General features: G+C 47.5%; 1 protein-coding gene across 2 annotated transcripts in view; it reads right to left on the reverse strand.

Annotated features, from left to right (window-relative positions):
* LOC140426623 (ADAMTS-like protein 2) overlaps positions 1-27,727 on the reverse strand; it is a 271,271-nt gene that overhangs the window by 186,086 nt on the left and 57,458 nt on the right. Inside the window, exons 4-8 of one of the 2 annotated variants that reach the window (XM_072511624.1) lie at positions 25,746-25,848; positions 23,626-23,771; positions 18,658-18,781; positions 17,470-17,550; positions 17,179-17,354 (exon numbers count right to left, since the gene is read on the reverse strand). In XM_072511624.1, coding sequence (XP_072367725.1) covers positions 17,179-17,354; positions 17,470-17,550; positions 18,658-18,781; positions 23,626-23,771; positions 25,746-25,848 — 630 coding nt within the window. Of the gene's footprint in view, positions 1-17,178; positions 17,355-17,469; positions 17,551-18,657; positions 18,782-23,625; positions 23,772-25,423; positions 25,437-25,745; positions 25,849-27,727 lie in introns of those variants that run through there. The other variant, XM_072511625.1, reaches the window with a different exon arrangement.

Raw genomic sequence — 27,727 nt, forward strand, 5'->3', positions numbered from 1 at the left:
GGTGATGGTCACAGGGGAACCGGCGCGTGCCAGGTCCCGGAGGGAGACTGTATCTTGTCGGCCGTCGTGGTGCGCCACGTAGGCATACTGGGGGTTGGCCTGAATGAGCTGGACCCTCTCGACCAGGGGGTCAGACTTATGGCGCCTGACGTGCTTTCGGAGGAGGACAGGCCCCGGTCGTCAGCCAGGACGGAAGCGAGACCCCGGAGGTGGATTTCCTGGGGGAAACAAATAGGTGGTCATGAGGGGTCTCGTTCGTCGCTGTGCAAAGCAGTGAGCTAATGGAGTGGAGCACGTCGGGGAGGACATCCTGCCAGCGGGAATCTGGGAGACTCCTAGACCGTAGGGTCAAGAGGACGGCCTTCCATACCGTCGCGTTCTCCCTCTCCACCTGTCCGTTTCCCCGGGGGTTGTAACTGGTAGTCCTGCTCGAGGCGATGCCCTTACCGAGCAGTTACTGACGCAGTTCGTCGCTTATAAACGAGGAGCCCCGGTCACTGTGGACGTAAGTGGGGAAACCAAAAAGGGTGAAGATACTATGCAGGGCCTTAAGGACAGTGGCCGCGGTCATGTCGGGGCAAGGGATTGCAAAGGGGAAACGGGAGTACTCGTCAACAACATTAAGAAAATACGTGTTGCGGTCAGTGGAGGGGAGGGGCCCTTTAAAATCGATGCTGAGGCGCTCAAAGGGCCGGGATGCCTTCACCAGGTGGGCCTTATCTGGTCGAAAGAAGTGCAGCATACACTCCCCGCAGATTTGGCAGTCCCTGGTCATGGCCCTGACCTCCTCGGTGCAGGTTGCCGGCCTTGATGAAGTGGAGAAGCCGGGTGATCCCCGGGTGACAGAGGTCATTCTGTATGGCCCGGAGTCGGTCATCTTGCGCGCTGGCACATGTGCCGCACGGAACAGGGCATCTGGGGGCTCATTGAGCTTCCCAGGACGATACACTATATCGTAATTATAGGTGGAGAGTTCGATCCTCCACCTCAAGATTTTATCATTTTTGATCTTGCCCCGCTGTGTATTGTTGAACATGAAGGCTACCGACCGTTGGTCGGGGACGAGGGTGAACCTCCTACCGGCCAGGTAGTGCCTCCAATGCCGCACAGCTTCCACAATGGTTTGAGCTTCTTTTTCGACTGAGGAGTGTTGAATCTCGGAGGCGTTGAGGGTACGGGAAAAAAAGGCTACGGGCCTGCCTGCCTGGTTAGGTAGCGGCAAAGGCGACCTCTGACGCGTCGCTCTCCACCTGGAAGGGGATGGACTCGTCCACCGCATGCATCGTGGCTTTGGTAATATCTGCCTTGATGCGGCTGAAGGCCTTGAGGGCCTCAGTCGTCAGGGGGAACAAAACATAGAACATAGAAAATACAGCACAGAACAGGCCCTTCGGCCCACGATGTTGTGCCGAACTTTTGTCCTAGATTAATCATAGATTATCATTGAATTTACAGTGCAGAAGGAGGCCATTCGGCCCTTTGAGTCTGCACCGGCTCTTGGAAAGAGCACCCTACCCAAACTCAACACCTCCACCCAACACCAAGGGCAATTTGGACATTAAGGGCAATTTATCATTGGCCAATTCACCTAACCCGCACATCTTTGGACTGTGGGAGGAAACCGGAGCACCCGGAGGAAACCCACGCAGACACGGGGAGGACGTGCAGACTCCGCACAGACAATGACCCAAGCCGGAATCGAACCTGGGACCATGGAGCTGTGAAGCAATTGTGCTATCCACAATGCTACCATGCTGCCCTTAAGAACAAATAAATCTACACTATATCATTTTACCGTAATCCATGTACCTATCCAATAGCTGCTTGAAGGTCCCTAATGTTTCCGACTCAACTACTTCCACAGGCAGTGCATTCCATGCCCCCACTACTCTCTGGGTAAAGAACCTACCTCTGATATCCCTCCTATATCTTCCACCTTTCACCTTAAATTTATGTCCCCTTGTAATGGTTTGTTCCACCCGGGGAAAAAGTCTCTGACTGTCTACTCTATCTATTCCCCTGATCATCTTATAAACCTCTATCAAGTCGCCCCTCATCCTTCTCCGCTCTAATGAGAAAAGGCCTAGCACCCTCAACCTTTCCTCGTAAGACCTACTCTCCATTCCAGGCAACATCCTGGTAAATCTTCTTTGCACCTTTTCCAGAGCTTCCACATCCTTCCTAAAATGAGGCGACCAGAACTGTACACAGTACTCCAAATGTGGCCTTACCAAAGTTTTGTACAGCTGCATCATCACCTCACGGCTCTTAAATTCAATCCCTCTGTTAATGAACGCGAGCACACCATAGGCCTTCTTCACAGCTCTATCCACTTGAGTGGCAACTTTCAAAGATGTATGAACATAGGCCCCAAGATCTCTCTGCTCCTCCACATTGCCAAGAACTCTACCGTTAACCCTGTATTCCGCATTCATATTTGTCCTTCCAAAATGGACAACCTCACACCAGGGTTAAACTCCATCTGCCACTTCTCAGCCCAGCTCTGCATCCTATCTATGTCTCTTTGCAGCCGACAACATCCCTCCTTACTATCCACAACTCCACCAATCTTCGTATCGTCTGCAAATTTACTGACCCACCCTTCAACTCCCTCATCCAAGTCATTAATGAAAATCACAAACAGCAGAGGACCCAGAACTGATCGCTGCGGTACACCACTGGTAACTGGGATCCAGGCTGAATATTTGCCATCCACCACCACTCTCTGACTTCTATCGGTTAGCCAGTTCGTTATCCAACTGGCCAAATTTCCCACTATCCCATGCCTCCTTACTTTCTGCATAAGCCTACCATGGGGAACTTTATCAAATGCCTTACTAAAATCCATGTACACTACATCCACTGCTTTACCTTCATCCACATGCTTGGTCACCTCCTCAAAGAATTCAATAAGACTTGTAAGGCAAGACCTACCCCTCACAAATCCATGCTGACTATCCCTAATCAAGCAGTGTCTTTCCAGATGCTCAGAAATCCTATCCTTCAGTACCCTTTCCATTACTTTGCCTACCACCGAAGTAAGACTAACTGGCCTGTAATTCCCAGGGTTATCCCTAGTTCCTTTTTTGAACAGGGGCACGACATTCGCCACTCTCCAATCCCCTGGTACCACCCCTGTTGACAGTGAGGACGAAAAGATCATTGCCAACGGCTCTGCAATTTCATCTCTTGCTTCCCATAGAATCCTTGGATATATCCCGTCAGGCCCGGGGGACTTGTCTATCCTCAAGTTTTTCAAAATGCCCAACACATCTTCCTTCCTAACAAGTATTTCCTCGAGCTTACCAATCTGTTTCACACTGTCCTCTCCAACAATATCGCCCCTCTCATTTGTAAATACAGAAGAAAAGTACTCATTCAAGACCTCTCCTATCTCTTCAGACTCAATACACAATCTCCCGCTACTGTCCTTGATCGGACCTACCCTCGCTCTAGTCATTCTCATATTTCTCACATATGTGTAAAAGGCCTTGGGGTTTTCCTTGATCCTACCCGCCAAAGATTGTTCATGCCCTCTTAGCTCTCCTAATCCCTTTCTTCAGTTCCCTCCTGGCTATCTTGTATCCCTCCAATGCCCTGTCTGAACCTTGTTTCCTCAGCCTTACGTAAGTCTCCTTTTTCCTCTTAACAAGACATTCAACCTCTCTTGTCAACCATGGTTCCCTCACTCGACCATCTCTTCCCTGCCTGACAGGGACATACATATCAAGGACACGTAGCACCTGTTCCTTGAACAAGGTCCACATTTCACTTGTGTCCTTCCCTGCCAGCCTATGTTCCCAACTTATGCACTTCAATTCTTGTCTGACAACATCGTATTTACCCTTCCCCCAATTGTAAACCTTGCCCTGTTGCACATACCTATCCCTCTCCATTACTAAAGTGAAAGTCACAGAATTGTGGTCACTATCTCCAAAATGCTCCCCCACTAACAAATCTATCACTTGCCCTGGTTCATTACCCAGTACTAAATCCAATATTGCCCCTCCTCTGGTCGGACAATCTACATACTGTGTTAGAAAAGCTTCCTGGACACACTGCACAAACACCACCCCATCCAAACTATTTGATCTAAAGAGTTTCCACTCAATATTTGGGAAGTTAAAGTCGCCCATGACTACTACCCTATGACTTCTGCACCTTTCCAAAATCTGTTTCCCAATCTGTTCCTCCACATCTCTGTTACTATTGGGGGGCCTATAGAAAACTCCTAACAAGGTGACTGCTCCTTTCCTATTTCTGACTTCAACCCATACTACCTCAATAGGGTGATACTCCTCGAACTGCCTTTCTGCAGCTGTTATACTATCTCTAATTAATAATGCCACCCCCCCCCCACCTCTTTTACCACCCTCCCTAATCTTATTGAAACATCTATAACCAGGAACCTCCATCAACCATTTCTGCCCCTCTTCTATCCAAGTTTCCGTGATGCCCACCACATCGTAGTCCCAAGTACCAATCCATGCCTTAAGTTCACCCACCTTATTCCTGATGCTTCTTGCGTTGAAGTATACACACTTCAACCCATCTCCGTGCCTGCAAGTACTCTCCTTTGTCAGTGTTCCCTTCCCCACTGCCTCATTATATGCTTTGGCGTCCTGAATATCGGCTACCTTAGTTGCTGGACTACAAATCCGGTTCCCATTCCCCTGCCAAATTAGTTTAAACCCTCCCGAAGAGTACTAGAAAACCTCCCTCCCAGGATATTTGTGCCCCTCTGGTTCAGATGCAACCCGTCCTGCTTGTACAGGTCCCACCTTCCCCAGAATGCGCTCCAATTATCCAAATACCTGAAGCCCTCCCTCCTACACCATTCCTGCAGCCACGTGTTCAACTGCACTCTCTCCCTATTCCTAGCCTCGCTATCACGTGGCACCGGCAAAAAACCAGAGATGACAACTCTGTCTGTCCTGGCTTTCAACTTCCAGCCTAACTCCCTAAACTTGTTTATTACCTCCACGCCCCTTTTCCTACCTATGTCGTTGGTACCAATGTGCACCACGACTTCTGGCTGCTCACCCTCCCCCTTAAGGATCCTGAAGACACGATCCGAGACATCCCTGGCCCTGGCACCCGGGAGGCAACATACCTTCCGGGAGTCTCGCTCGCGACCACAGAATCTCCTATCTATTCCCCTAACCATTGAATCTCCTACAACTATTGCTTTTCTATTCTCCCCCCTTCCCTTCTGAGCCCCAGAGCCAGACTCAATGCCAGAGACCTGGCCGCTAGGGCCTTCCCCCGGTAGGTCAACCCCCCCAACAGCATCCAAAACGGTATACTTGTTTTGAAGGGGAACGGCCACGAGGGATCCCTGCACTGTCTGCCTGTTTGTTTTTTTTCCCCCTGACTGTAACCCAGCTATTCTTGTCCTGTACCTTGGGTGTGGTTACCTCCCTGTAACTCTTCTCAATCACCCCCTCTGCCTCCCGGATGATCCGAAGTTCATCCAGCTTCAGCTCCAGTTCCCTAACACGGTCTTTGAGGAGCTGAAGTTGGGTGCACTTCTCGCAGATATAGTCAGTGGGGACACCGGTGGTATCCCTCACCACCCACATCCTACAGGAGGAGCATGTAACTGGCCTAGCCTCCATCCCCTCTTACCTTACAGAATATAGTGCCGTGTGGACTACTAGATCTCCGCCCTCCGACTCTGCTCCCAGTCAGCTACGCTTCCTGTAAACTCCTGGCTCTCTTCGCACTCTTTGCGGAAATGTCAGAAACAAAATGAAAGGAGCACCTTACTCCCTCCTCACCTAACTCCCTCGGTCACCAAACTCTCACTATCGCACTCAAAAAGCACCAAATTCAGCACTCCCTCGGTCACCAAACTCTCACTATCGCACTCAAAAAGCACCAAATTCAGCACTCAGTGCAAACAAAGTCTGCACTGTAGGGGATCACTTTTATACTGAGAATCTAGCCTCTGAAAAACTGGCCTAATCCAATTAACTAATTAACAAGCTCCAGCTGCAAGTGCCTACAAGTAGAAGCCTGTTTAAAGCTGATTGAAAATTCACCTTCTTCTAAACCAAACAGCAACTTTTAAGTTAATTAACTAAATAAAAGAAAGACTAAACTTTAGATAAAAATGAAGCCTTATACTCCCTCGGTCACCAAACTCTCACTATCGCACTCAAAAAGCACCAAATTCAGCACTCAGTGCAAAACCTAGATGGTGGCTTTGATAAGTGGGTGGGTTTTGTCCGCATAGTTGGGGACCCACTGGGCATAATACGAAAAGAACCTGAGGCATCTTTTCAGGGCCTTGGGGCAGTGGGGGAGGGGGAGTCGCAGGAGGGGGCGGGGCCCTAGGACTCCATTTTCCACGACATAGCCGAGGATGGCCAGTCGGGTTGTGCGGAAAATGCATTTCTCCTTGTTATAGGCGAGGTTGAGGGTTTGGGCGGTTTGGAGAAACTTCTGACGGTTGGCGTCGTGGTCCTGCTGATCATGGCCTCAGGTGGTGACGTTGTCCAAGTACGGAAATGTGGCCCGCAGCCCGTACTGGTCCACCATTCGGTCCATCGTTCTTTGGAAAACCGAGACCCCGTTGGTGACGCCGAAGGGGACCCGGAGGAAGTGGAAGAGGCAGCCGTCTGCCTCAAATGCCGTGTAGTGGTGATCTTCCGGGCGGATTGGAAGTTGGTGGTATGCGGACTTCAGGTCTACCGTGGAGAACACCCGGTAGTGTGCAATCTGATTCACCATGTCCGCTATCCAGGGAAGCGGGTACACATCGAGTTGTGTGTACCGGTTTATGGTTTGGCTGTAGTGTTCAACAATCCGGTTCTTTTCCCCGGTCCTGACGACCACCACTTGAGCTCTCCAGGGGCTATTACTGGCCTCGATGACCCCCTCCCTCAAGAGCCGCTGGACCTCGGACTTGATAAAAGTCCTGTCCTGGGCACTGTACCGCCTGCTCCTGGTGGCGACGGGTTTACAGTCGGCGGTGAGATTTGCGAAGAGGTGGGGGGGGGAGGAGCGACCTTAAGAGTCGCGAGGCTACATACGGTGAGAGGGGGTAAGGGCCCACCGAACTTCAGGGTCAGGCTCCTGAGGTTGCACTGGAAGTCCATCCCAACAGGAGAGGAGCGCAGAGGTCGGGGAGGACATATAGTTTGAAATTGGTGTACTCGGCACCCTGTATCGTGAGGTTCGCGACACAGTACCCCCGGATCTGCACTGAATGTGATCCGGAAGCGAGGGAGATTGTTTGGAATGCGGGGGAAATTTGGAGAGAACAGTGTCTGGATGTACGAAGCTCTCCATGCTCCCAGAGTCAAACAGGCAGGGCGTTTCGTGCCCATTGACCTGGACGGTCATCATCGAGTTCCTGAGGTGCTTGGGCCGTGACTGGTCGAGGGTGACAGCGCCGAGCTGTGGGTAGCCGGCGTGGTCGGAGTGGTGGGGCGGTCCCAACACGGTCGCACGTGTCGGCGTTGGAGATGGCGGCCCCCGTCGGTCGCACGTGTCGGGCGGCATTGAAGATGGCAGCCAAGATGGCGGCCCCCATGAGTCACACATGTTGGGTAGGGTCAAAGGTGGCTGCCCCCACGGACAGCACGAGGCTGATGACGCGTCTGAAGGGGGCGGTACTGGCAGGCACGCCGCCACGCTGCGGGGTCTGCGGGCCTGTGAGTCCGAAAGTCGGGCCTGTGATTTAGAAGATTTGGATCTGGCCAGGCAGACTTTGGCAAAGTGTCCTTTCTTGCCACAGTCGCTACAGGTCGTGTTCCAAGCCGGGCAACGCTGCCTGAGGTGCTGGTTCTGACCGCAGAAATAGCAGGGCAGCCCCCCGGGTTGGGCGGGCAGCCGCGCGGCACAGGCCTGGGGCGCCCTCTGGTCGGGTGTCCACGAGGGAACTGCGTGGTCGGAGGGGAAAGCATTGAGGCTCTGAAACGCTACTTCTAAGGGGGTGGATAGTTTTACCGTCTCTTCTAGGTCGAGGGCGCCCTTTCTGAGCAAGTGCTGTCTGACGTAGTTGGACCGGACTCCAGCCACATAGGTGTCCCGGATGGCGAGTTCCATGTGCCGCGAGGCCGTGACGTCCTTATAATTGCAGTTTCGAGCGAGTACCCTAAGGTCGCGTATTCCTCCAGCAATTCCCCAGGCGTTGACGACGAGTGGTGAGGAGATGCCGCGTGATGGATGGATAGCATGTGGCGCAGGAGAGTCTCGGCGGGATTCTCCTGTGTCCGACGCCAAAATCGCGTTCGCCGATCAGCCGGAGAAGCCACATTGCGATGCTCTGCCTCCTCTAAAATGGCATACTCGCAGAGTACGCCGCACGCCATATTGACAGCCTTGGAACGTTACCTGAGTCCCTCCTCCGATGCTCCGTCCCCGATGGGCCGACTTCCTGACTGCGTGGGGCGCGTGTGCTATTGTTTTCGGTAACCCAGCGTGGCGGCTGCGGACTAAGTCCAGCGGCGCCACAACCGGGGGGGGGGAGCCAGGCCAAAGGGGAGCACTATTTGGCAGGCCGGGTCCAGGCGCGGCCAGCGGCATGATGCATTCTCTGGCCGTATCCGCAGCTAAAGCCGGGGGCTCTACGCTGCCTGCCTGCTAGCCCCCCACCAGACAGGATCGGTGGAGATTTTGCACCGTTGTTTTGTGCGTAAAACACCACTGTTCTTACACTGGCGTCAGCACATAATCTCCCAAACGGAGAATCCGGCCCTCTGTCTCAGCAAAGAGATAGTGCAGCACCTGTGCCATGTTCTCATGGACTTGGCACCCCATAGAGGAGGAAGACACTCGCTCCCAATGGTCATGAAGGTCACCACAGTCCTAAACTTTTATGCAACCGATTCTTTCCAGGGCTCAAGCAGGGACTTGGGCGGCATATCACAAGCTGCAGCCCACAAATACATCCGTGAGGTCACAGATGCCCTGTACACCCCGGCAGCAGACTACATCACCTTTGAGCTGGACCAGGCCCACCAAGATGCCCGGACTGCAGGATTCCCCGTCATCGCCGGGATGCCCCTGGTTCAGCGGATAGTTGATGGCATGCATGCCACCGTGCACACCGGGTCATCAGGGAGTGCCCTTCATTAACAGGAAGGGGTTCCCCTCCTTGAATGTTCAACTCGTGGGTGACCACCACCTCCGGATCATATATGTGTGTGCATGCTGTCCAGGGAGCTACATCCTGAGACACTGAAAATCCCCGGGTCTTCGAGGACCACCCCAGGATGATGAGTTGACTCTTGGGGGATAAGGGGTACCCGCTGAGGTCCTGGCTGATGACACCAGTGCAGAGACAGGAGCCCATGTGGAGACCCAATATAACGAGGTCCGTGTTGCCACCTGTGCTGTCATTGAGTGGTACATCGGATTGCTCGCAATGCGGTTCCGAAGCTTGGGCCACTCTGGTGGTGCACTGCAGTACATCCCCCAGGGGGTGTCGCATTTATGGTGGTTTGCTGTGCCCTCCACAACCTGGCACAGCAGCGGGGTGACAAGCTGGAGGTGGAGGAGGAACATGCAGACTCACCTGAGGAGTAGGTGACGCCGGACCAGGGGGAGATGCTGGACGAGCCTGGTGAGAAGCCGTAGGAGGAGCCGATTGCAGCCCAGCAAGTTGGTCCTGTCGATGCGGACCACCACCTATGGTAAACATGCCAATTGGTCCTCGTACACCACGGGCACCTGGGTGGTGACCTCTAAGGTCAAAGGTTCCCCGGTCGGTGTAAGTAGCCAACCTGGTTCCCGTGTCCCGAAGTTCCAACATTTGGAGGCCAGTCCAGATTGCGGCGAACATCAGACAGCTGATTACCGAGACCACCGCCCCGGTGTCGACCTCCATTGCTGTGGGACGGCCATTTACTTGCAGTGTGACCCGGATTGGTGCGGTCCTGATAGTGGCAGTTGAGTGTCTTCCGTCTTTAGGCCATATACATAGCACGTCCGGCCCCTTGGGACGGGAGGGGGGGGTCACGGAATAGTGCCTGGTCGGTTGCCGGAGGACGGTGTTCCCACATGATCTCCAAGAGCCACGCTACCGGAGATGGCATGCCGTTCGACTGTGGCAGCCGTCATCTTGGAATACCGGGTTGGGAGAGGCTCCGCGGTTGCTCCTGGATTAGTCACAGCAACGGCCGCGGCACTTGTGGCTGTGCACTTTCGGTTCTGGCCGGCCAGCAGTCATTCCGATGTCCGATGGTGAGGGCTGCTACATCCTGAAGTTCCTGGCGGCCGCACTTGGCACTTTACCTGGAGAGTGTGATGTCCATTGCTCCCTGGAGGGTCAGGGGAGTCTTCATTGTCCTGCAGCCCGCAGACAAAACGGTCCCGCAAGGACTCAGCCAAGATGATCCCGCATCAGCAAAGTGTGGCGAGCATCCGTAGGCATATCAGAAATTCCCCATTTGACTCAGTCGGGGCCTGCGAGGCCATGTGGAATCGCTATGATTGGGGGCTGCGGGTTCAAATGCCTCTCAACCACGTCACGAATGGCAGCGTGTCTGGCCTGCCCAGGTACGCAGGCTTTTAAGCAACACGTAGGTCGGACCGCCAACAGAGGTCAGTAGCATGAGTCTGATGTTCATCACCCGTGATGACATTGGTATAAAAAAAAAGTTGCACTCGCTCCACGTATTGGACCCAATCATCGGCATCAGTGTCAAACAGCTCCAGCTTACCAATAAGCGCCATTGTTCTGCTCCGGACAGACGCCTTTTCAAGCCTAGACAAAGCGGGTCGGTGCCAATGGCTGCGGCAGCTCCACTTTTTCCTCGTCGCCAAAGAAGTAGCCGAAGGAAGAGACTTCGTGGAACGCACAGTAGGTTGGATAAGAACAAGGTTTATTTACACTACACACAATAACCACAAGTACTACAACTCCTCACGCTGGAGGGAACTCTCGACCTACACCCAGACCGGGGTTTACATACTGTGAAGCTCCTCCCGCTCAGGGGGGAGGCTCTGCCCCCTCAATTAACGGGGGAATTCATATTCTATTGTGTAGGAGGGGAATCAGATACAATATAGCGCTTGACCCCTGAGGGGGTTGTAACACCCTCCTTGCTTTTTTATTATATGCCTCTGTTTATAAAGCCCAGGATCCTGCAGATTTTTGTTTGAATTTGTTCTGATATCAACCATCAGGGAGGAAATATTTAATAAAGCGCCTTATAAAGCAAAATAAACCATTTTGTCATCACAGCAAATCTGTTTTGAATGTGGTAGGCTTTAAGGATGTACTGGATATCGACTATCAAGACATTTTGCCTGATGGAACAGGAATCTGGTTAATACAATAACATGAAAATTCACTTTAAAAAACAATTCACAAAAAAAAACATGAATAATAGCCAAGATATTATGCCCAGCAATGACAGTAATGAGATAATCATAAACTTATATGTTCAAAATCCTCAATATATACCTTAAATTTTATTGCCAAAACTGATGTTGCTCCCCTCCTGTCAAATGAACTGCTCCTCAGGGCTGCTGACCTATAACATCATAAGATGAAGAGATTGTTGTCAGAAGCACAATCCAAGAGTTAATGCTGGATTTACATTGCACATTAGCTCTTCAGTAGCAAAGGCAACATTCAAAACTTTCCAAAAGCTGCTCTTGAAATATTGGAGCCTTTTTTAGGGGGCTAGGTACTACACAATACAAAGTGTATCCATCCTTTGTTTCTGGTAAGCATTGTAAGTATGAAGTGTTTAAAAAAAAACTTTTCTCCCAGTTCTGACTTAAGGCCAAATTAGACAACTGCCTCAAGCTGCCATTAGAAGTGAGTAGGTGAAAGTGAGGTCCTGCACTAACTTAACGAAGAATTCCTCCCATTTCATTCCCAGGTGCCATGATAGATCTGCAGCTCTTTCTAACCAGTATCTTTTATGGGGCGCAGCCTTCACTAAAATAGCAAATGAATGGCAGCTTCATGCTTCATTTTTTTCAATATTCATTCTCGAGGCAGAGAAGGCTGCCATTTATTCCCCACGCCTAATTGTCTTTCAAAAGGCAGTGATGGGCCTTCATTTTGAACAGCTGCCATCTGTGTGGTGCAGGCACTACCACAGTGCCGCTAGGATTGGGCACTTCAGGATTTTGACAGGCAGAGTGAAAAGAGTGAATGCATGGATATTCTTTTTTTTAATCTGCACGCTGGCACCAACTGAGAGCATCTCAGGATGAGGGGAGATTGGGACATTTAATTCAAATCAGGATTTCTCAACTCAAGTGGGAGAAAAAGAAGCACCTAAACCTCGGCAAGGTAATGCAGGAAAGGATTTTTGCATTGAGAGCATTTCACTGTCCATTATCGGTCCTCTTTAAGTTGTTTACCAGGTGGATATCTCTCTTAGCTACCACGCTCCATCTCAGCCGTGCTCCTCACAAGCAGTCTCTTCAGTTTTTGATGTTATGGATCAGCAGCCCAGTGGAGCAGTTCATTTGACAGTGTGGGGGAGGGGGAGTGGGGGGGGGGGGGGGGAGAACAACATAAATTTGGCAGTAACATTGATAATGCGTAAATTCAGAAGTTTGAACTTGTCGAGTGTTTTGGTTTTATGATTAACTTGGGGAAACCTCTTGCACCATTCAAGGATGGGCACTCACATTACTTCACTGTGTTTGCAACAGTGAATGCAAAGTTTTGAATGTTCCATTTTGCCATGGATTCCATTGTTAATAACAGACAGGTGTCCCACGCATCTGTGCCTTATTTCTATTGCATTTCAGAATGCAGGGAATTGCATAGATTTCCTATTCCACCTACTGCAAAGCTGAATAGAAATAAGAATTCTGGTTAGAGAAAGAAAGTAAGGAAGATCTGGGATTCACAGCACCTGTGATAATCTCAGGACATCCAACAGCTCTTCACAGTCCAGGAGCCACAGTTATAATGCTTGCAAACAAGGTAGATAATTTGAACAAACTCTCACAAAAGGCAACAAGGTAAATGGTTAGTTTATTTAGTTGGGTTCAGCTGATTACTGAATGTTGGCCAGAAACCTGGAGTGCACCTCTGCTCTTTGAACAGCACTTGCAGGACCCCTGACATTTGAACATGGCAAATGAATAGGGCCCGTGTTTAATGTCTCATCCGGAAAAGAAACAACACCTCCAATGCTGCAGGATTACTGGAGGGTCAGTCTCGATTGTGAGCCCACACTGGGGGACAGAGCTTGAACTCAACTTTTTTAATGTTCTTATCGCCTGATTCAGAAGTGAGGGTGCTGCCATTGAACCAAGCTGATGCTTTGCATGGAGAAATCATCAACAGCTCATGGAAGGGTAGCCAACTCTCCAAGATTGCTCTGGAGTGTCCTTGACTACTGTTTAATCTCCAAAACACTGTAGCCCAGGAGAAAAGTCAATGTGGCAATAAAAAACTGTTCTTTTTGTTAATTTTTTAAAACACTTTTGTTTACTGGTTCGAAAAATACTGGATATGGGTAAAAGCTGCTCGACTGACATCAAGAATCACTGAATAATGAGAAATCCATTTATTTTCCAATTGGTCTGGGAAGACAATATACCATAAGGATGGCATGTTGCCTAACCAATGGTAGGTTTGGGGTGTTTGGTTGCTGAAGGTCATGTAATAAGACCTCCAGAAATATCTTCAAACAGAGGTGGGAATACAAGTTCACAGGGAAATTTCCAGGTACCAACTCTCCACTCTTTAGCTAACAAAGTGTGGCAAAATGCACAATACAGGTCAATGGAAAACTATTCCTCATATCCTAGAGAGTCTCATCTCGGCTAATCCTGATTAGTTTCTTGACTGTACTATGAAAAGTATTAATTCTGATTCAATTAAAAAACAATTTCCCATGGATGAATTGGAATTGATACATTTCTCTGCGACAGAACTGGAAGCTTCGAGTTCATTCCATTTCATTCATCCAAAAGGCAACCAGGATTCACCCATTAACCAAAGTATTAAAATGGTGCAGCCTCCAAAATATTGAAACTTCTGACATTGTGAAATGTTGTCAGGTCAAACAGCATTTTACAAGAAGGTAGCATCCTTACTTTCAGGGCATATTTAGGAAGATAGCATAAAAAATTGTCAGAATAAAACAGGTAACATTATCTCGATATCATACAGGTGTGCAGATTTCCATCTATCTGTGTCAAGTCTACTCAGTAATGTTTGTTGTGTTCAGTTTGAAAAACAGTCTTCCTTTACCTATAGACTCGGTGGCACATCAGTTTAAAGGATTTGGTGACCATTAGTAAGAAGAGGTATCCAATGACTCTGAAAGATCATTCATTGAGGAGCTGATGATTCCTGCTGGGCAGGTAAATCATACTTGACTCACTGGATTGGGTTCTTTAATGAAGTATCAGGGAAAGTTGATGAAAGTAGTGCGGTTGGACAGGGCAGCACGGTGGTGCAGTGGTTAGCACTGCTGTCTATTGGCGCTGAGGACCCGGGTTCGATCCCAGCTCTGGGTCACTGTCTGTGTGGAGTTTGCACATTCTCCGTGCCTGCTTGGGTTTCACACCCACAACCCAAAAAGGTGTGCAGGGTAGGTGGATTGGCCATGCTAAATTGTCCCCTAACTGGAAAAAAAAGAATTGGGCACTCTAAATTTATTTTATAAAAATGTTAAAATTTAAAAAAAGAAAGAAGTGTGGTTGGTGATGTGTATATGGACTTTCAAAAGATATAGTCTTGTCAGAAAAATTGGAGTAAATGGATTTGAAGGGACAGGGACAATTTATGAATGAAATTGACTAAGAGACAGAAAGCAAAAGTAATGGAAAATGGTTGGTTTTCCAGTGGTGTTGCCCAGCAGTCGGTATTAGGACCACTGCGCTTTGTGATGTGTATTAATAAGTTGGACTTGGATAGGCAGCGTATAAATTCAAAATTCACAGACGGCACAAAGCAAGAAAATCTAGTGAACAATGAGAAAGATAGCAACAGATTTCAGGTGGTCGTAGACAGACTGATGAAATGGGCAGACATATAGGAGATGGAATTTGTGAGGAGAAGACTTTTGGTTGGAAAAATGAGGGGCAGTATGAACAAAATGCTAAAATTTAAAGAGGGATGAAATGAAATGAAATGAAATGAAAATCGCTTATTGTCACAAGTAGGCTTTAATGAGGTTACTGTGAAAAGCCTGTGGATGCAGGAATATGGTAGAGACCTGGAGGTCAAGGTGCACAAAATTTTCAAATGTTAGCAGGACAAGTCGAGTCGGCTGTTAGAAAAGCATATGAGATTCTTGCCTTTATTAATAGGGAGACAGAGAATCACACTCAACACCACCCCCACCCCCACCCCCCCACCCAACCAGCTGGAGTATCTGGTCACCACTAAAATGTCAAAGCCTTAAGAGTGATGGACAGGAGGTTTATTAAAATGGTACCAGTGATAAGAGACTTCATTAACGTGAAGCGGCTAGAGAAGCTCGGGTAGTTGTCCTTAAAAGCAGAGAGGTTAAGAGGAGATTTAACGGAGGTGCTCAAAATCTCGAATGGCTTTGATGGAAGTGTTGCCTGTAGCAGAAGGATTGGTAAAACAGAGGTCACAGACTTAAGGTAATTGGCAAAAGCTTCAGAGATTTTTTCACACGAGTTATGTCAATCAGTAATACACTGTTTGAAAACATGGTGGAAGCAGATTAAATGGCCTTGAATTTGCAGGGTTTTTGATGGCATGCTTTTACAATTCACCATCATTACCCTACTGACCACAACTTCTCTTTTTGGATGCCGAATCTGCTGTTAGAATCCCCATTAATAATTGTTGAAATCTGAGTAACAACTACTGCTGAACAGTAGCCCTGACCCTGAAGAAAAGAGGGATGTTGGTAAATATCTCCATTCTAATTAATTATTGGATGTTTTAAACTAAGTTTTTCATTTTTTTTAAAGTCTGTTTGTGGTATTTCAACTTCTACCTTACCTCATGTGTATAACCTAATCTTTAATCTGCTCTCACTGAAACTTTAATTAAGTGGATTGCTCGTTAATCCTTCTCATTTCCTGGTTTGGCATCTGTGAAATTTCTTTAATACGATTGGCTGTTTAGACAGCATGTTAATTTCACTGTAACTCAACCCTCAGGAACAAGGCTAAAATCAGTTACACATTGAGAGAGTTAAAGTTCTCGCCACAGTGATCGTTAGCACTCAGCACGGCTTTCTTAGAGGTCTACGGAGCGTGCTGTCACGCACCACTGAGTACAAATTATGGATCATGTGATAACTGTCAAAAGAAATTTGGTAAATACCTGATGGTGAAAGATTGCAGGACTATTGAGAAAGAGCAGTGGGGTGTAACTAATTGGTTAGCTCTTTCAGAGAGCTGGCACAGACAGGATGAGCAGAATGGCCTCTCTCCTTGATTGAGTGATTCGTTTCCTAGTCCACACTGAGGCATCAATAAGGGTAGTATACAGGAGCTACAAATGGTCACAATGTCCTAACATTAGTGAGTGTGGAGGTTGGGGTGGGAAGACCAGGATGGTTGCTGTATATCAGTGATTGATGGAAAAACACACATGGATAGGGTACTGCTTCGCTGTGATGTGATCTGTGGCCTAATAGCTTTATCAAATTGGCTGTTTGAGGTGCACAGGTGCAAAACGGTCAGTTGGAACTGTAAGCCAGCAAGGTTTTTTGCCTTCTGGAGGACAGCAGGAGAGGTAATTATCACAAGAAAACATGACTGAGAAAGGATATGTCCTTTCAAGATGGTATCCTTTCCTTACAGAGGGATTACAGAAGGTACCCTCCCTCTACATGTAACCTAATGTCCTTCCCTTGGGCGGCACGGTGTCTCAGTGGTTTGCACTGCCTCACAGCGCTGAGGACCCAGGTTCGATCCGGGCCCCGGGTCACTGTCTGTATAGAGTTTGCACATTCTCGCCGTGTCTGCATGGGTCTCACCCCCACAGCCCAAAAGATGTGCAGGGTAGGTGAATTGGCCACGCTAAATTGCCCCTTCATTGGAAAACAGAAGAATTGGATATCCTAAATTTATTTAAAAAAAACTAATGTCCTTCCCATGTGTAAACATCACCGACTGTAGCTCCTACACGTTTTTGTTGATGAGAGCAAGTGATTATAAGTATGTAGTAACAGGACCTGTGTCCCTCAATGATCACAAGGTTATGGATGATGTATCAGGAGTTATAAAGCTATTGCTGTTATCGGAGTTACATACCATAACATTCAGTCCTTGGTTGGTGGGCCCTTGAGCAATGATGTATTCAAAGCCATCAGACAGCGGATTTACAGGTCGTCTATACTTAAATACTGTCCCGGCTACTCGGAAATTCCGAGGATTGTCAATCGCTGTATTCCCGTTGAAGAAAAAGTATCCACCTTCATCTGCGAGAGCTTTAGGAGGTAAAAACAAGAGAGTAGTGATTCAATACACATCAAAAATAAGAGCGGAGTAGGTGAGGGGTGAAAAAGGGGTGAAGAAATGTTTGAACTAATTCAATGGAGTTACCTAAAATATTTTCCGTTTTCCTCCTTTCAATTATTTGGATATCAGAAGCACCAACAGGAATGTTTGTGATGAAGAGATAACCTACCGAGCAAGGGGAGAGATGGTCGTCAAACAAGAAATCATTTCAGTTGCATCCTAATGCAGGGATGGTGGGGCTGCCTGCAAGTGTTGCCCATAAATTAAACACGACCCCTACCTAAAAATGTCTATGGTTGCACAGTAGTTAGTACTATTGCTGCACAGCGTCAGGGTCCCAGGTTCGATTCCCGGCTTGGGTCACTGTTTGCGCGGAGTCCACACGAAGCAGCGTGTGAGACCCACATTCACAGACGAAGGCCCTGAGGTGACTGAGTCTCAGACGATTGGACCCGCAGCTCAATCTAATTCATCGGCACAGATAGTATTAAGAATCTTAAGACAAACTAAGGGATAACTGTTTTATTGTGTTTTAAAATAAATTTGGATTGAATTGTGAACTAATGTTTGTCCTTTGTTCATCTCGCAAATAAGTCCACCTGGCTAAAACGTTTGAATAATAAACTGGTCTAAGTGTCTGAATTTTACAGACAATAAGCCCATGCAAAAAGCTTCTTCAAGCATCTCCGACAAGCTCCGCCTGTCACCTACTGTGTGACTTAATAGTAAATAGTTCCATTGGGGTTTGTAATATGTTCATGTTACACTGGCCTCTTCTGCATCTCCATTCCTTCCACATTACCAATGGTGACTATACCTCCAGCCGTCTCAGCTCTGGAATTCCCTCTCTAAATCTCGCTGCCTCACTAACTTTCCCTCTTCCATTAAAATTCTCCTTAAAATCTACCCCCTTCACAAGGGTTCTGGTCACCTGTCCTAATATCTCCTTCCATGGCAGGGTGAAAATGTTTGCCGGATAACCCTCTAGTGAAGCCCCTTGGGTCATTTTTATGTTAAATGCAGATTGCTGTTGCTGTCATTCTGATTCAGTCAAGCCACAACCCCCAACTTTCCACCTTTAAAACAACAATCGATATCAAGAGGTTGCTGCACGCATTGCCCCTGAGCTGCTGCTGGCCTATGGCATCACCTCTTATCAAGTCAGTCGTGGAAAACATATCGTTGCGAGGTTAGGGAGCATTTCCCCTCCATTATTAACTGAACAGTTAACTATTAGTTTGAGCAAAACATACAATTAGATCTCACACCTACCTAAATGCGTGATCCCTCGTCGGTAATTGCCTGAGATTCGGAAGCATGTGCTGCCATCACCGCCACAGAGCCCACATTTATCCAGCCTCTTGGAGGAGTACAAGAGACCATCGCAACCGACAGGCTGCAAAGAAAGACACATTGCAGTTATTGGGGATGATTGACCTCCTCCCCTAGAGGGTCAGCTTTGGTCAGGTGAAAGGCAAAACTGCTTCCACTCCTTCTGTGCCATTATGATTCAAAGCAGTGGGCCAAGAAATTATGCATTTGTGACATTAACCCTGTCGAAAAACTGCTGGATAGTTGGTGAAACTAGTAGGCAGGTTAGAGTGTCACCTTGGGAATTCACTCACAGGAGACCGAATTAAAAAGACAAATGGATTATTGATCTTTAACTCAAAGGTTCTGGAATTCGGAAAAGAGGAAGTGATATTTGCTCATACCCCATCTGGGCTACACCATTCAGTTTTGGGCACACTACCTCAAGGAGGAGATATTGACCTCATAGAGAGTTGAGTCCGGATTCACCAGAATCATACCTAGACTTAAAAAAGAGTTAAAGTAGGAGGACAGGCTACATAAACTTGGTTTGTATTCTCTTAAGTTTAGATAGTTGTTGGGTGATCCAATTGTTGTGTTTAAAATAATAAAGGGATACAATAGGGCAGATAGAGAGAAACTATTGCCTCTGATTGAGGAGTGCATAAAAAGGGAGCAGTCTTTAAAATTAGAGCCAGATTGTTTAGGAGTGAAATCAGGAAGTACTTTGTCAAAGAAATGGTGGTAGAAATCTGCCCCGAAAGGCCGTGGATTTTTGGTAAAGTTTTTTGAAGCTTCCAAGACTGAGATAGATTTTTGCTGGGCAAGGGTGCAAACATAGAAGCAGGAGTAGGTCAGTCAGTCCCCCAAACCTGTTCTATCATTCAATGAGACCATAGCTGATCTGTGTCTTAATTTCCTGCCTTGGCTTTCTATCCATTTATTTCCTGGGTTGTATATCCTGGGCTAGCAACGCAGGAATTTGACATCGTTTTTGGGGCTAAAGGGATCAAAGGATATGGGGGGAAAGCGTGAATAGGTTACTGAGTGGATGATCAACCATGATCGTAGTGAATGGCGGAGCAGGCTCGAAGGCCGAAATGGCCTACTCTTGCTTCTATTTTATAGCTTTCAATGTTTCAAAAATCACAGCTAAAGTTATTAATCAAGACAGTGTCTAATGCGTTTTGTGGAAGAGAGATCCACTCATCCAGCATTTTACAAGTGTTAAGAATTGGGGAAAATTAAGATAAAAAAATGAAATTGGGACAAAATAAAATTTAAAAAGGAGTTGATAACGGCAGCTGCCTGAAGAGAATTTGATATGCAAATTAGCATATCAGTGAGAAAAGCAAGTGCTTACATATGTGACTAAGGAAAAACAATGGGGTGGAGAAAAGACAACTTGGAAGTGGAGAAGGAAATTGACAGGTATATTCTGAAAGTTGGATCCTCAGGGTGGGTACATCAAAGGGAAAGAATGACATAGCCACAGCACAATAACTGGAGAAAGGTAAACTGCAGGAAGAGATTGGAGCGCCATTTTGCACTAATCTCTCGATCCCCCAATGAGATCCCTGTACTCCCCTAGCCTGTTGGGGGGTCCATGAGCCCCACCTCTTAAGGCCAGGACACCCCCGGGCCCCATCCATGATGCAGGCAAAAATTCCACCTGCCAGCCTGGCACCCTGGCAGTACCAGCTGGGCACCCTGGCTGCGCCAGGCTGGCACTATGCAAATTTAGGTCCAGCCCATTGTGGATGGGATCCAGATCACGACATCTTGCAAGATCCCATTAGATCTCACAAGGTGTGGGAATCCGGGCTCACAGGATTTACCAGGTGCGACATGTCCCAAGTCGGGCGCAACGCGGCCATTAGATCATGCCCATGGTATATTAAAACAAACTTTATTATTAACACAGTATTCATTTTATTATAAAAGAAATAGCTTACAATTGCCAGTTAAACAATGCTTAGCAATAAAATGAAACACTTTAACTCCTAACTGCTATCTTCTTTATCTCCAATGAAGCAAAACCCATCTCTGGCCAAACCCCACTTTTAAATGCAGTTGGCAAATACAGGAATGCTTGCTGTAGAGAGATGGCTTGAAAAGACTGCTTTGAGAGAGCGAGAGATCCTTCAGGAAACAATCTGCAGATTCTTGCCTGTGTCAAACTGCTGTTTAACTTCACAGCATTTGGGAAAAGCTGCTGTTCTGTTCATAACCTCACTGACTCAAAACCTGACTGCGGGCTCCTCCCATTAACTACATCAGCCTTATCCCACTCAAATCCCATGACCTGATTACTTAAGGTTAAACGCAATGGGCGGGATTCACCAGCTGTTCACGCCGGGTGGGATTTTCCGGTCCCACAACAGCGCACGGGTTTCCTGGCGACGAGGGGTGCAGTCAACGGGAAATCCCATTGACAATGGCGGGATCAGTAAATCCAACTGGCGGGCCACCTCCGCCACAGAAAAACACGTGGCAGGTTCGTCAGTAAATCCCACCCAAAGTCTCTAATTATCTACTCCACAGAAAGCAGAACAAAATTTCATTGGGCGTGTCCTTTTAAACACAAGCATGGTTTGAAATAAGGATGGTCTCATTTTTATGATGCTTTAATTACCCCTTCTATAGCCACAGTGTCTGCCTGTCTTTTAAACAGGGATTTTTTTTAAATACTACTGCGGTAGATACATACACACACTAACCCAGGCTTTTAATCATTACTGCACCAGGTACATGTAACACACTATCATATATCTGAGATTCCTACATTAATCACAATGCAGTAATCCAGATGTGGTCTAACCAGGGCTTGGCACAGCTACAGCAAACGTCCTCTCCTTTATTTCCTAATTGAAGGCTAACATTTCATTAGGATTTTTCATTTTGTTTCCAGCTGGCAACTGCATTTTAGTGATGTGTATATAGACCCCTAAATCTCTTTTGACCTCCAGTATTCCAAACATCCCACTCATAAATAACTTGGATCTATCCTTTAGTCCTTCAAAATCAACAGTCTCACACTTACCTGCATTGAAATCCATTTAGCACAGTTTTAGCCACTCATTAAATCTATCAACGTCGCTTTGTAATTTCATGCTCTTGCCTGCACTACTCATTACAGTCAATCTCAGAGTTATTGGCAAGCTTGGAAATGTAGCTCTCCGTCAGATAACCCAGGTCATGAATAAATAAATAGTTGAGGCCTAAGTACGGGCAGCATGGTAGCACAAGTGGCTAGCACTGTGGCTTCACAGCACCAGGGTCCCAGGTTCGATTCCCCGCTGGGTCACTGCCTGTGCGAAGTCTGCACGTTCTCCCCGTATCTGCGTGGGTTTCTTCCGGGTGCTCCGGTTTCCTCCCACAGTCCAAAGACGTGCAGATTAGATGGATTGGCCATGCTAAATTGCCCTTTTTGTCCAAAAGGTTAGGCAGGGTTATTGGGTTACGGGGTTAGGGTGGAAGCGGGTCGGTGCAGACTCGCTAATGGGGCTGGTTTAGCACACTGGGCTAAATAGCTGGCTTTTAAAGCAGACCAAGGCAGGCCAGCAGCACGGTTCAATTCCCGTACCAGCCTCCCCAAACAGGCGCCGGAATGTGGCGACTAGGGGCTTTTCACAGAAACTTCATTGAAGCCTACTTGTGACAATAAGCGATTTTCATTTTTCATTTCATTTCGATGGGCCGAATGGCCTCCTTCTGCACTGTATGTTCTATGTTCTAAGTGCAGATCCTTGTAGGGCAGCACTGTCACTTCCTTACAATAGAGTACAAACCCATTATCCTACTGTCTGTCCTCTACTTAACCAATCTTGTCTCCTAATGGCATCATGTTCCATGAGCTTTAATTTTGGCGAACAGTCTTTTCTGTGGAACTTAAGAAATTCCATCTGGAAGTCCATGTTAAATACATCCAAAGACATTTCGCTGTCTAGGATTTTAGTTACTTCCTCCATAGAATTGTTATTCATCCATGTAGAATCTCTCCAATTACCTCAAATTTCTCGACATGCTTCGTCACTTATAGATCGATTGCACATTTCCAATAGGTCTCCAATAACTGATGCTAAGTGGTCTATAATTTCCATGTTTCTCTCACTCATCTTTCTTAAATACCAGAGTTACATGTGCAATTTTCCGATCTAAATGGGTAATTCCTGAATCGAGAGAGCTTTAGAAGATGGTGACGAACGTGTCTTTAATTTTCTCAGCTGCTTCCATTAAAACCTAAAACCCTGTGGTAGAAATCATCAAGTTTTGGAAGCTTTGTCATTTGTACCATCATTTTTTTCTAATACTATTTTCCAGCTCAACTGATTAATTTCCCCTTTTATTGTGAAGACTGAGACAAAGTCATTGTTCAACATTCAACTTCTAATGGAGCAAAGGCAGGTAAAAGGAGATTGCTATAACCCCCACGATACCCACCCGATTAATCTCCCCATGAGCCTCGTGGAGAATGAGCTCCCCCGCTGAGGGGGATGTTAATTTATTGCCATAAAAGCCTGGTCCAGGTAGGAGCCGAGGTGTAGAGAAGTCCCAACTGGGGCTGTTCTTTATAAATACTTTCCTTTTGGAAATGAACCCTTTTTGTGAATCTCCTTTCCAGACTCCTCCATGACTACTAAAGAGATGGAATACAAAACAGGCATAATTTAACTGAGTGCCATATAATGTGCTCAAGGGATGGAATGGGCTAGTCCTGTCGCTATGAACCTATTCAACACAAGTATAATGTCTGGTTTATCTATTCAGAATCAAGATCTAATGTTTGTTAATGAATTAGTTGCCTGCTATTGTACTACACTGTCCACCTTCTGTTATCAGACACTGTTTTCACTTCAATGGAAAGCTCATTTCCTGCACAGAAATTTGATGAATGGTTTGAAGTTCACCCAAACACATCAGCCTTACCTCACATTGGCCAGTAATGCAGACACCCTGATAGGTTCTGTCCCGGCATGATGTTCCATCTTGAGCAGGAACCATTAACTGCCTCTCTCCGTCAGTAGTGGTGCATTGCAAATCACATGGCTTGTTTGAAATATTAATGTAATCATCTGTTTAATAACCAAAAGAAGGAATTGGTAACCAGAATCAGCATCCTCTCACTCCTCATGATGCGTATTGTCCTGTTCTGTTGAGCTTTCAACAGTTCTCTAATGTCTTTACTAGTTTTCTGATCTTGGCAAGAAACCAAGGAAATACAAGCAAGCAGCTATCAATCTGCAGAAAATTACATTCTATGATGAGGCTCACTAGGCTGTAACCTGTAAAAGACCTCAGAATGTGTCCGTTTAATACAATTCAACCGTATGGCCTCAAGGAGGTCACCTTAAATAGAGACCCACATCAGCAGCACAATTATATCTGTTACATGTTACATTGTACGATGGTCCTGGTCCTCACCAGACACTGTATCACCCAACATATTTGGAGTGATGCCTTAATCTATCTGCTGCAATAACTTGCATTTATATAGCATTTTTATCATAACAAACATATTAGATGACCAAAAGCTTGGTCAAAATGGTAGGTTTTAGGGAACATCTTAAAAGGAGAGGGAGAAATGGAGAGAAAGGGAAAGAGAGAGAGAGATAGGGGAGAAGCAGGAGAAGGGGGGGAGGAGAGAGGATGGGGAGGAGAGGGGGAGAAGGAGAGATAGGAAGGAGAGAATAGGAGGGGAGGAAAGAGGGAGAGGAGAGAGAGTGGAGGAGGAGAGAGGGGGAGGGGAGAGGGGAGGGGAGAGGAGAGATAGGGGAGGAGAGAGAGGAGGAGAGAAGGAGAAGCGAGGGGAAGAAGAGAGAGAGAGAGGGGGAGAAGAGAGGGAGAGGAGGGAGGGAGAGGAGAGAGAGGAGAGGGAGAGGGGGAGGAGAGAGAAAGGGGAGAGAGGGGGAAGAGAGAGGGTGTATGGGAAGGAGAGAGGGGTAGGGGAGGAAAGGGGGAGAGAGGGGAGAGAAGGGGAGGAAGAGAGGGGGAAGAGAGAGGTGGAAAAGAGGGGGGAGAGGGGAGAGAGGTGAGAGGAGGGGAGGAGAGAGGGGAGGGGAGAGGAGGAATAGAGGGGGAAGAGAGAGGTGGAAGAGAGAAGGGAGGAGAAAGGGGGGAGGAGGGGCTGGCGAGAGAGCAGGAGGAGGGCAGGAGAGAGAGGGTGGGAAGGAGAGAGGGGAGAAGAAAGGGGGAGGAGAGGGGGAGAAGAGTGGAGGGGAGAGGAGGAGGGGAGAGAGTGGGAGGAGAGGGGAGCGGGAGGGTAGAGGAGAGAGTGGGAGGAGAGAGGGGAGAGGGGAGGAGAGAAAGGAGGGGAGGTGGACAAGGGATGGGAGAAGGGAAGAGGAGAGGGGGAAAGAGAGAAGGGGAAGCAGAGAGGGGCAGGAGAAGCAGAGAGGGGCAGGAGAGAGGGGTAGGAGAGAGGGGAGGAGAGGGGAAGCAGAGAGGGCAGGAGCGAGGGAGGAGAGAGAGAGAGTGAGAGGTGTAGGAAGGGACGTCCACAGCTTCAGCCCTCGGCAGCCTCAAATAATGGAATAAAAAATGGAGATGTACAAGAGGCCAGAATTAGCAAAGCAATAAGATGACAGGTTGTAGGGCTGGAGGAGGTTACAGCAATAGAATGTTCAATCTTTTTTTACATCTTTTATTTTTTAAATGACTGCTCTGTGCAACCAGAATCACTATTCTCACTGTGTTTCTATTTTTAAATCAAGCTTGTAGCCACTACCTGGATACAGTGGAACCCAGTGATCGTATTACCGTATACCCAGTTTAGTATAGTCAACCAAATGGATGGATACCTTACTTGATAAGATGGAACCCAGTGATAGTATCACCGCATACCCAGTACAGTATAGTATACACAGTGGCTACCTTACCTGTATACAGTGGAACCCAGAGATAGTATCACTATATACCCAGTATAGTATTGTATAGTGTAGTATAGTGTACCCAGTGAATGGATGTCTTAGCTGGATACAATGGAACCCAGTAACAGTATCACCATATAGTCAGTATATTATAGTATACGCAGTGGATAGATACCTTACCTGGATACAGTGGAACCCAACGATAGTATCGGCCACTGATTGCTTTGGCATTAAAAGCTGAACATTGCTGTTGTTTGAAGCTGACTCCATTATTTGGACAGGGCTGTACAGAAAAATAAAAACATAATAACACAAAGATCTTGTGATTATATTGTACCCTTCATGACCTCAGGACATCCTAAAGCGCTTTGTCGATTAAGTTCTTTCTGAAGTATAATCAATACTGTAATGTAGGAAATGTTGCAGCCAAATTGCACACAGCAAGGTCCCACAATGTAATAATCCACTTTAATGTTGATTGCGGGATGAATATTGTCCAGGACACCAGGAAATAGTGCTTTGGAATCCTTTAGATCAACCTGAGAGGGCAGATGAGGTCTTGGTTTAACACCTTGGGCGAGATTCTCCGACCGCCGGGGGCTGGCGTGAATCCCGCCCCCGCTGGTTGCCGAATTCGGCGGGGGCAGGAATCGCGCTGCGCCGGTTGGCGGGCCCCCACCCCCCCCCCCCCCCCCCCCCCCCCCGCGATTCTCCGGCCCGAATGGGCCGAAGTCCCGCTGCTAGAATGCCTGTCCCGCCGGCGTGGATTAAACCACCTACCTTACCGGCAGGATGGAACCCAGTGATAGTATCACCGCATACCCAGTACAGTATAGTATACTGTCTTCAGGGGATGTCCCGGAGGACTGGAGAATAGCCAATGTTGTTCCTCTGTTTAAGAAGGGTAGCAAGGATAATCCCGGGAACTACAGGCCGGTGAGCCTTACTTCAGTGGTAGGGAAATTACTGGAGAGAATTCTTCGAGACAGGATCTACTCCCATTTGGAAACAAATGGACGTATTAGTGAGAGGCAGCACGGTTTTGTGAAGGGGAGGTAGTGTCTCACTAACTTGATAGAGTTTTTCGAGGAGGTCACTAAGATGATTGATGCAGGTAGGGCAGTAGATGTTGTCTATATGGACTTCAGTAAGGCCTTTGACAAGGTCCCTCATGGTAGACTAGTACAAAAGGTGAAGTCACACGGGATCAGGGGTGAGCTGGCAAGGTGGATACAGAACTGGCTAGGCCATAGAAGGCAGAGAGTAGCAATGGAGAGATGCTTTTCTAATTGGAGGGCTGTGACCAGTGGTGTTCCACAGGGATCAGTGCTGGGACCTTTGCTCTTTGTAGTATATATAAATGATTTGGAGGAAAATGTAACTGGTCTGATTAGTAAGTTTGCAGACGACACAAAGGTTGGTGGAATTGCGGATAGCGATGAGGACTGTCGGAGGATACAGCAGGATTTAGATTGTCTGGAGACTTGGGCGGAGAGATGGCAGATGGAGTTTAATCCGGACAAATGTGAGGTAATGCATTTTGGAAGGTCTAATGCAGGTAGGGAATATACAGTGAATGGTAGAACCCTCAAGAGTATTGAAAGTCAAAGAGATCTAGGAGTACAGCTCCACAGGTCATTGAAAGGGGCAACATAGGTGGAGAAGGTAGTCAAGAAGGCATACGGCATGCTTGCCTTCATTGGCCGGGGCATTGAGTATAAGAATTGACAAGTCATGTTGCAGCTGGAGAACCTTAGTTAGGCCACACTTGGAGTATAGTGTTCAATTCTGGTCGCCACACTACCAGAAGGATGTGGAGGCTTTAGAGAGGGTGCAGAAGAGATTTACCAGAATGTTGCCTGGTATGGAGGGCATTAGCTATGAGGAGCGGTTGAATAAACTCGGTTTGTTCTCACTGGAACGAAGGAGGTTGAGGGGAGACCTGATAGAAGTATACAAAATTATGAGGGGCATAGACAGAGTGGATAGTCAGAGGCTTTTCCCCAGGGTAGAGGGGTCAATTACTAGGGGGCATAGGTTTAAGGTGAGAGGGGCAAGGTTTAGAGTAGATGTACGAGGCAAGTTTTTTACGCAGAGGGTAGTGGGTGCCTGGAACTCGCTACCGGAGGAGGTGGTGGAAGCAGGGACAATAGGGACATTTA

The sequence above is a fragment of the Scyliorhinus torazame genome, chromosome 7, assembly GCF_047496885.1.
Source record: "Scyliorhinus torazame isolate Kashiwa2021f chromosome 7, sScyTor2.1, whole genome shotgun sequence".
NCBI classification, from domain to species: domain Eukaryota; kingdom Metazoa; phylum Chordata; class Chondrichthyes; order Carcharhiniformes; family Scyliorhinidae; genus Scyliorhinus; species Scyliorhinus torazame.